General features: G+C 30.3%; 2 protein-coding genes across 2 annotated transcripts; both read right to left on the reverse strand.

Moving 5' to 3' along the window:
- Positions 1–8197: 8197 nt before the first annotated feature.
- On the reverse strand, positions 8198–8950 carry LOC139864752 (uncharacterized mitochondrial protein AtMg00860-like). Its single transcript, XM_071853322.1, has 2 exons — positions 8351–8950; positions 8198–8230 (listed from the first exon to the last, which is right to left on the reverse strand). The coding sequence occupies exons 1-2, from the start codon at positions 8948–8950 to the stop codon at positions 8198–8200; spliced, it is 633 nt and encodes a 210-aa protein (XP_071709423.1).
- A 342-nt stretch (positions 8951–9292) lies between these two features.
- On the reverse strand, positions 9293–10267 carry LOC139864754 (uncharacterized). Its single transcript, XM_071853323.1, has 2 exons — positions 9839–10267; positions 9293–9742 (listed from the first exon to the last, which is right to left on the reverse strand). Exons 1-2 carry the CDS (start codon positions 10265–10267, stop codon positions 9293–9295), a joined length of 879 nt encoding a protein of 292 aa, XP_071709424.1.
- Positions 10268–10557: the final 290 nt, after the last annotated feature.

Consider the following 10557-nt stretch of genomic DNA (forward strand, 5'->3'; position numbering starts at 1 on the left):
AAGTGATAGACTACGTATTATTCAGGAAATAAATAAATAAAAAAAAATTGAATAAAAAGGGGATGACTCATTTGGATCAGTAGATTAGTTTTTATTTATCTGATTGGATTTGATTCTGATTACGGGATATGAAATAAGAGAGTAATTCCAAACACAGTTTGATTAAACGTGTATTTGGTTCCAAAAATTTCGTTTTCTTTTTATATATAAATAATAATTATATTAATAATATTAATAATGATTATATTAAATATTATTACTAAAATACTGAAAATAATTGATTTTAATGTAATGTTAATAATTTGAGGCAAATGATTTATATATATATATATATATATATATATATATATATATATATATATATATATATATATTTAAGTTTGTTAATAAAATTTTTAAGGATGATAATAATAATGTTCCTAATGATACAAATAATAATATTAATAATAATAATATATCAATTTATATATATTATATTTCATATCTATATATTAAAATGATACTAATTAATATTATTATAACAACTTGATAATTCAAATTCATCATATTACTTTTACATGTTAAGAATTTTATAATACATATTAACTATATATTTTAGTTATTTTAAATTACCTTTCATAAAGACTATCTCACCTAATATTTCATTAATATGTTTAACTTATATAATTATGTATATATGTAATTATTTATATACACATTTATTTACATACAATAGGTTCGTGAATCGTCAGGCATGGTCAAAGGGTAACTGATTATTCGGATATAGAGATTTTAGACTTTCTAGACTCAACATTAAAGTTTTTGCTTATCGTGTCGGAAACATATGGAGATTAGAGTTTAAATTCGGTCGGAAATTTCCGGGTCGTTACAATATATATATATTCTATGTAATTAGAAAACCATCTAAAATCCGAAAATCATTTCATACCGAACAACCCTCTACTCAATCGTACGAAATGGAACTCGCCACTAGTTCAACTCTCTCGGATTCCGACAGCTATTCCGATATGGATTTCCATTCAAACTCCGAAAATAGTGTAACCGGAATGGACCGACCAATCAACCATCATCAATTCTGGATGAATTGGGGATGGGTTCATAGTCGACTTTACAGATGGAGATGAGAAGAAGGCGATCCTTTCCACTCACCAACCTGCACTCTTGGCGAAGAATCTGAAGCACTTACCGGTGAACCCATTCGAAACACCATTTTCACACTCATTTCCAGAGTATCTCGCCACGATTATATTCTATCAAAAATTCCAAACCTTATTCATCCACTCGTTCCGACCGACAATCATCCCGGAATAATAGAAGAAGTCAACGAACTTCGCGCTCGAGTAATCAATTTGGAGAATATGGTGCAAAATTTACCAGCTTCAGCAACATCACCGGCACCAACAGTACCATCAGTAACAGCGCCAATACCATCAACAATCCATGCCTCAACATCTCATTCTGTACCTCGAGCATAATCTTCGTTTTACATCTTGTTCTACATCGATTAATTTTTGTTCTACGAATCGTTCTATATCATTTATCTTCACTGAACATGGCGATTATGTAATCTCTAAAGTCTTAGAGATTATTTATTCTAGCTCAAACCGAAAAGCAAATGAGATTAATATTATCTGAAGAAAATATATATGTATGTATATTTTCATAAAGATTGTAATTAAAAATTCTTTTGTACAAACTGTTAATGGTGAAAATATTTTAACGGGTAGGTAATACCCGAGGAATATTTAGATTTCACATTAATAAGTTACACTATACATTCTTCGAATCTGATTCAACAGTCATTTACTATTCTACTTACATCCACAGATATACGAATCCGTTCACCACAGAATGACCATTTTCATTCAATTTCATATTTGGATTTTGACTTATCAGAATCCAACAAGTGGCATAATGAAGAAAACATTGGACAAAATAAAATTTGTTAGAAACAAACAAATTAACTATGAGAAATTTTGTTAAGAATCCACGCTAACAAAATCCTAGCTAACTGTTCCTAGCTAACTTCTAATTCCTTATTACATTTTAATTATTGCAAATTATTTTATTGCAATTTAATTCTTGCAATTTTATTTATTGTCATTTAATTTCTGTTATTTATTTTACGCACTTTAAATATCGTCTGATAATTCGGGACACGTATATAATGTTTTTACATATCATATCGACGCATCTATATATATTATTTGGAATTACCATAGACACTCTATATGCGGTAATGATCGAGTTAGCTATACAGGGTTGAGGTTGATTCTAAAATAATATATATACTTTGAGTTGTGATCGAGTCTGAGACATGTATATATTGGGTCACGACATGTATTAATTAATTCGAATATTATATTTTAAACTATATATGAATTGTTGAACTACTAACTGTGGACTAATAACATTGGACAATTAAAATGAATTAAAATATTGATTATAACATATGAAACTAAACATTTCTTCAAGTTTGCCACTTGATTTCATCTTAAACCTCATTTGTATCTTGACAATTACAATCTGCGTTCAAACCTTTCATGATTCTTGAAAACACCTCAATCGAGAGGATGAACCAACCGCACTTCATCTACGGAAGAAAAGATTGATACATGTAGTTATGCACCTGAAAACACTCGGAACCTGAGTAAACGTTTAACACGTATCTGTGCTAGCTCCTTTGGCATTGTTATTACCGAAAATAACTTTACAATCTCTTTCCAAATTAGCCAATTTTGTCACAGCTCCAGCAAACCAACTTCGACATTCATTCGAATTAGCCTTATTATAATCTTGATATATAAGTTTGCCTTTCATCATCGTTACTGGAGAACTGTTTATATTCCACCATATTAGCAGTAAACTTACCAGCAACCTCATTACTCATTAACTTAAATCTCTCTGAAGAATCATTATATTTGTTCATTAAAACCTTATCATATACTCATCCGTATCTTGTAACGAGAATTGTCATACAAATTATCGGGAATTAGCAATCAGTATTTTGAATCTCGCAACATTTCTACATCAACAGTCATATGTATACCTATAACATTTATCTCTTAGAATCATAATATTCCATTCTGAAATTATGAAAAGCTCAGAAAAGTTGGAACTGAAAAATGGATTGAGCAAATCATGAAGGAGGCTGTGGATAAATCACAAAGAATAAACCTGCCTTCAAAGAATCCAAATAATTCAGTATCTGTTGAAGTCATTAATGAATACCTTGCTCCTGACTCTAAACCTTTACTGTAAAATCTTTATCATCATCCTTGATATTAGAAATTCTAAGCTATTATCGTATCTTTCATTATAAATATCCTTGATATCTCTGAAGATATTTTCATAACTATTCTTATCTGAAATCGATTATCTCTTCGCGATATCAATATTACATCATAAAGGAAACTGTGTTAGTTTCTAAATTCTGAAAAATTCAAATTTAAAATATGAATGTTTTTGAAATAGTGTTGGGAACTGAAGCATGAGTTAGTATAATATAATGACACTTGATCAATGTGATTATATTACAGTAAGTCATGTTGAGTTTCTAATGGAACGTGATGATTCACAGATTATAACGTCATCACGTGCCATGTTACATAACTCTTTCATTCTGCTTAACTTCTAAACATATCAAGAAAGTATATTCTTGATAGTTCTATTCTCAGTGATTCGGGTAATTTGACAAATCAAATCGTGCAATTACGTCCTTTCTTATTTAGAACATTAAGTTCATTCGAAATTCCATACTTACGAATTATGGACCGTTACTCGCTTTACTAGAGGTCGAGAAGATAATAAAAAGGCAAAGAGGTCCAACATATAAGAGAAAATATAAAGCCCAATAACAACACGGAGGTTACAAACCGTGGATATTAATACGAATAGCAATATAAAGACACGGTAGAATTAAGAATAGTATCACCCCAAGGTAATAGTAGAAGTAAACAGATTCTTATGGTGGAAGATTGAATAGAAGGAAGACAGAAATGATAATTAGAAAAATATCAAGGATTAGAACTGGAATAATCATTTCCACAATCTTTTGGATGTATGAACTAAGAAAGAAAGTATAGGAATGGTGAGAATAATGGAACGGAAGAGTTTAATTTATAATGGAAATATCAGATAGATTAATCAAGGCAGATCATCGTATTTATTTATAGAGATCTTAATTTCCTTATTCGCCGAAGAATCAAATCTTTTAGATTTCGAATATTTTCTTTAAATCCTTTGAATTCCGGAATTCAACAGTGACTACGTCAAAAATTAAGACGAACTTTATTTATTCTTTTCACTCTTTTGTGATAACTTCACTCGTACGCTTTACATAATTGAATCGTTTTATCCATATTACTCAATGGTGATAAAACTCTATTTTTCAACTCATATTCGTCTGGAAAACATTCTTATTGTTAGCCATGACGATCTCGATCAAATTTCGGGGACGAAATTTCTTTAACGGGTAGGTACTATGACGACCCGGAAATTTTCGACCAAATTTAAACTTTATCTTTATATGGTTCCGACATGATAAGCAAAGTCTGTAACGTTAAGTCTCAAAAATTTTGGAATTATATTTATGTAACCAATTGACCTTTGACTATGCTCGACAATTCACGAACAATTGTTTGTAAACAACTATATATATATATATATATATATATATATATATATATATATATATATATATATATATATATATATATATATATATATATATATATATATATATATATATATATAATACATATATAGTTATAAATGTAAGTATTGGAAATTATAAAATGTTATTAACTCATTAAAATTAAAAATGTAAAATATTATAAAAAATAAGTTGTTACTAAAATAAATCTATGTATAAATGATTTCTATAATAATTATTATCATATATATATATATATATATATATATATATATATATATATATATATATATATAGTTATAGAAATTATATGTCGAAATTTATTTTTTACTAAAAGAAAATAATATATCAAGTAAATATATATATAATACTTTTAAATATATAAGCCAATTATATTTAATATGCAAACACATATCATATAATGTATTTATATTGAAATGTATAAATAATAAACATATGTTACCATATTTACCATATAATATATATGGTATAATTATAATATATATTATTAATACGATGAATGTAATTACAAATATGATTATTATACTAACATCAATACTAATACTAATATTAATATTAAAATTTAGTGATAGTATTATTATTATTTTCAAAAGATAATATATGGAGATAAAAATTGATACACATAAATTGTTATGATATTATTATTTTTATCATTATAATTATATATGGCTGCAATTGGGAACCAGAAACATAAAAATCAAAACTTACAACACATTCTGCTCTGTTTCGGTGTCATTGATCAAAAATTTCGAATTCAAATGCCATTACAAAATGTAATAATGTGGTTATGTTAGGAATCCATATAGAAACTTTATGCAAAGTTCCATTTTCCAATTTTTAGTATCGAGTCTGAATTCTTAAGTCAAAGATTTATTCTAAAAAGTCAACCATGACGTTCTTGGCAAAATTCGAGTTCAATTCAAAGTTTTGGATCCAATTAAGGTTATAGAAAGTTTGTAGGGTTGATTTGAAACCATTTTCATGTAGAAATCTCTGTCTAAAATAGTCTCAAATTAAAGATTGATGATTGAGTTCCAAAAAAAAAAAAAAAAAAAAAAAAACATGTTCTTCGAGCTGTAACAGCTTTTCTTTTCTTTTAATTATGTTTAAATTAATTTAATAAATCACTAAATGTTTATGTACTATTTTCAAATCCTAAATTAAGGTATTTATTAGCTAGTAACGTGGTTTGAACACCGGTTGAATTCTTTGTGAAAGAAGAAGAAAATGAACACATGAATATACGGTTTTTAAATATTCGAAATGGGTTATAAGGCAGAAAGACAGAATTTGAGGCATGGTTAAGGGCGTTTGCGGGTGGGCGAGAGGTCTCGGGTTCGAGCCCGGTCTTGGGCAATCTTTTTTATAAAAGCTTTATCAAACGGTATAACCTATTATTATTATTATTATTATTATTATTATTATTATTATTATTATTATTATTATTATTATTATTATTATTATTATTATTATTATTAGTATGGTTATTATTATGGTTATCATTAGCATTATTATTATCATAGTTATAGTTATAAGTATTACAATTATTGTTATCATTAGTATAAATAAGTATCATTAATATTTAATATTATTATTAATATTGTTAATATGATTATCATTAGTAGTAAATTTTATTATAAAGTATTATTATTATCACTATAATTATTATTATTATTAGAGTCATCATTTAGGATATTATTAGTAGTATTATTATGATGAAAACCAATATTGTTTTTATTATTATAAAAATTATTATTGCTAAAATTATTATGAAAAGTATCATTTTAAGTAAAAGTACTATATTTATTAAGATCATTAATATTATTATTACAAATAACATTTTTTTTAAAAATTATCATTTCAATTAATATTAGGATTATTATTATTATTAGTATTATTTTTAGAGACATTATTGCTATTTTTATCACTATTATTATTATTATTACTACTATAATTATTATTATCATCAGTATTATTATTATTGATATTATCATTATAATCAAACACAACTTTTATTACTGTTGATGTAAAAAAATATATTTATAAGTAACATTACATAAGAATTAATTATATTAACAATCTTTAAATAAATATTCATATATATAATCAATTAGGTATTTTAAAAATATAAAGATATAAAACTATACAAATAATAATCATTTTCAAATATATATATACAAATTAAATATATAATATGTAAAGTTATAATATATGAAATTGTTCGACTACGTGTGTGTGTTCTAATATATATATGAACAATATAGGTTCATGAATCCGAGGCCAACCTTGCATTGTTCAGTATCGTCGTATGAATATTTTTACTACAAAATATCGTATTGTGAGTTTCATTTGCTCCCTTTTTCAATGCTTTTGTAATATATATTTTTGGGACTGAGAATACATGTGCTGCTTTTATAAATGTTTTACGAAATAGACACAAATAATCTAAATTACATTCTATGGTTGGATTATCGAACCGAATATGCCCCTTTTTAGCTTGGTAGCCTAAGAATTGGTGTTTATGATAATTGCCACCAATTGACGCGAATCCTAAAGATAGATCTATAGGCACTAACAAGCCCCAGTCAGAGAATTTGAACTACTTTAGTACTTCGATTTATCATGTCCGATGTGAGTCCCGGAATGATGGGGATATTCTATATGCATCTTGTTAAGGTCGGTTACCAGGTGTTCAATCCATATGAATGATTTTTATGCATAATGTTTATAAGAAATGGAAATATGAAATCTCGTGGTCTATTAAAATTATGGAAATGATTGATTATGATAAACTAATGAACTCACCAACCTTTTGGTTGACACTTTAAAGCATGTTTATTCTCAGGTATCAAAGAAATCTTCCGCTGTGCATTTGCTCATTTTAGAGATATTACTTGGAGTCATTAATGGCATATTTCAAAAGACGTTGCATTCGAGTCGTTGAGTTCATCAAGATTATTATTAAGTCAATTATAGTTGAATGTATTATGAAATGATATGCATGCCATCAACTTTCGATGTAGTGAAAGTTTATCTTTTAAAAACGAATGCAATGTTTGTAAAATGTATCATATAGAGGTCAAGTACCTCACAATGTAACCAAATGTAATGTATTCGTCCAGATAGATTAGGACGGGTCATCACACAATATAACACTTTCAGATCATGGTACATTTTTGTACTACTGGGATGCACGGATAATCTCGATTTATGTGCTTCATTTAAGATTAAATCCCTCAATCCTCCAAATAACGGCACCCAAACTCGTTCACGATAAGTCTTTAATCCTCAAGAATGATTCATCAATTCTACTCTTCTTTTCACCATTAACTCAGATTTGAAATGTTCATCTTGTAATGCTTCGAGTTGAGCTATCTTTAGTCGATCCACTAAATCAGACACAATCTCAATTCGCATAAACTTTACATTGTCAGCGGATTTCTTACGACTTAACGCATCAGCCACGACGTTTGCCTTGCCAGGATGATATCTAATCTCACAGTCGTAATCCTTAATTAGTTATTACCACCGTCTCTGGCGCATATTCATCTCTTTCTGCGAAAAAATATACTGTAAACTTTTATGATCGGTGCAGATAACACAATGCGTACCATAAAGATAATGCCTCCAAAACTTTAACGCAAACACTACTGCAGCCATTTCTAAGTCATGTACTGGATAATTCTTTTCACTTAGTTTTAACTGTCGAGATGCATACGCAATCACAGGATCGCTTTCCATTAATACATAACCCAAACCTGATAAAGACGCGTCGCAATACACAACAAAGTCGTCGGATCCCTCAGGTAAAACTAACACTGGTGCTTGACACAACAAACTTTTCAAAGTCTGAAACGCAGTTTCTCGTTCATTACCCCACTGAAAAGACACATCCTTTCTAGTTAACTTTGTCAAAGAACTTGCAATCTTTGAAAAATCTTTAATAAATCGTCGGTAGTAACCGGCTAATCCTAGAAAACTTTTGATTTCTCTCAGATTCTTTGGTGAATTCCAATTCATCACATCTTCAATTTTTGACGAATCCACTTTTATACCTTCTGCACAGATAATATGACCCAAAAATTGAACTTCACGTAACCAGAAGTCACACTTTGAAAAATTTGCATACAATTGTTCAAGTTTCAAAAGTTCCAACACTTGTCTTAAATGCTCAGCATGCTCGGATTCGGTTTTGCAGTACACTAAGATGTCATCAATGAACACGATAACAAACTTATCCAAAAACGATTTACACACCCTATTCATAAGATCCATGAAAATTGCAGGAGCATTGGTTAACCCAAACGGCATCACTAAGAACTCATAATGACCATAACGAGTACGAAATGCAGTCTTAGGAATGTCAGATTCAGCAACACGAACCTGGTGATATCCCGAACGTAGATCTATTTTCGAAAAGAACGAAGCTCCTTGAAGTTGATCGAATAAGTCATATATCCTCGGAAATGGATACTTATTCTTCACTGTTCTTTTATTTAGTTCACGATAATTTATACACATTCAGAGCGTATCATATTTATTTTTCGAGAATAACACTGGTGCACCCCACGGCGAAGAACTCGGACGAATGAACCCGTGGTCCAACAGTTCTTGAATTTAGGACATCATTTCACGAATTTGTGAAGGAGCTAATCTATACTGAGCTTTAGCGACCGGCGTAGCCCCTGGCACTAAATCGATCTTATATTCAACTTCCCTGATCGACGGTAAGCCTGGAAATTCATCGGGGAACACTTCTGGATATTCAGACACCACAAAAATATCGGACACTACTTTATTTTCCTTCTTTACATCGATTACATAAGCTAAGAAAGAATCACATCCCTTGGCCAAAGATTTCTGAGCTTTCATCATCGACAATAATGGACAACGGAACCTGCCGCGATCACCACGAGCCACTACCCGTTTCCCACCAGCCACCGAAAAAGAGATAATTTTTCTATCGCACTTAATACTGGCCTTATGGTCACTAAGCCAATTCATGCCTAACACTACATCAAAGCTTGGTATAGGCATCACTAGACAAGTCACAGGGAAAAGACTACCCTATATGTCAATAGAAATTCCAGACACAAACTTTGTGACTGGAACTATTCTACAGTCACCCACTTCGACACTTAAGGGTTCATTTATTACACTAACAGGCACATTTAACTTAGCACAAAATGTAGTTGACACAAATGAGCGATTTGCTCCACAGTCAAATAGTACACGAGCCGGCACAGAATTTACTAAGAACATACCAGTGATTGCATCGTCAGTAGCTGTGGCAGTGTCTACTGACATCTGAAAGGCTCTAGCTTCAGGTGGTGGAGGATTCTTGTGCTTCTGCCCCACAGAGGAAGCAGATGATCCCCCAGCTGACACAGCACGTACCCCTGACCCGGACCCCACCTCAGAATAACTCTTTCTTGCAGCTGGGCACTCTGTAGATCTGTGACCCTCTTTATGACAGTTCCAACACACATTATTCTTAAATGAACAATCTTGAGGCTCATGTCCCACTATACCACAACGCAAATACCTTTTCGTTATTGTTGAACACTGCCCACTATGCGAAGACTTACACATTCTACACCATGTCTTCTGACTGCTTGACACTGATCCACCTTAGCTAGATTGCCCTTTTGGCTTATACCGACTTGATTTCTTTGATTGTTGGCTAGACTGACTTGTCGCTGATTTCACTTGCGAAACACTTTCAGTTTTCACACTTCTGGCCGCCTTAATATCACTTTCAGTTATCTTTGCCAACATATGCGCTTGTGACAAAGTCGTAATAAGTCTTGCAATCGTGCGATACTCGGGTCGTAAAATTTCTACAAACAGTTGCACTCTGGACTGTTCGTCAGGTATCCACT

Source organism: Rutidosis leptorrhynchoides, chromosome 8, assembly GCF_046630445.1.
Source record: "Rutidosis leptorrhynchoides isolate AG116_Rl617_1_P2 chromosome 8, CSIRO_AGI_Rlap_v1, whole genome shotgun sequence".
NCBI classification, from domain to species: Eukaryota; Viridiplantae; Streptophyta; class Magnoliopsida; order Asterales; family Asteraceae; genus Rutidosis; species Rutidosis leptorrhynchoides.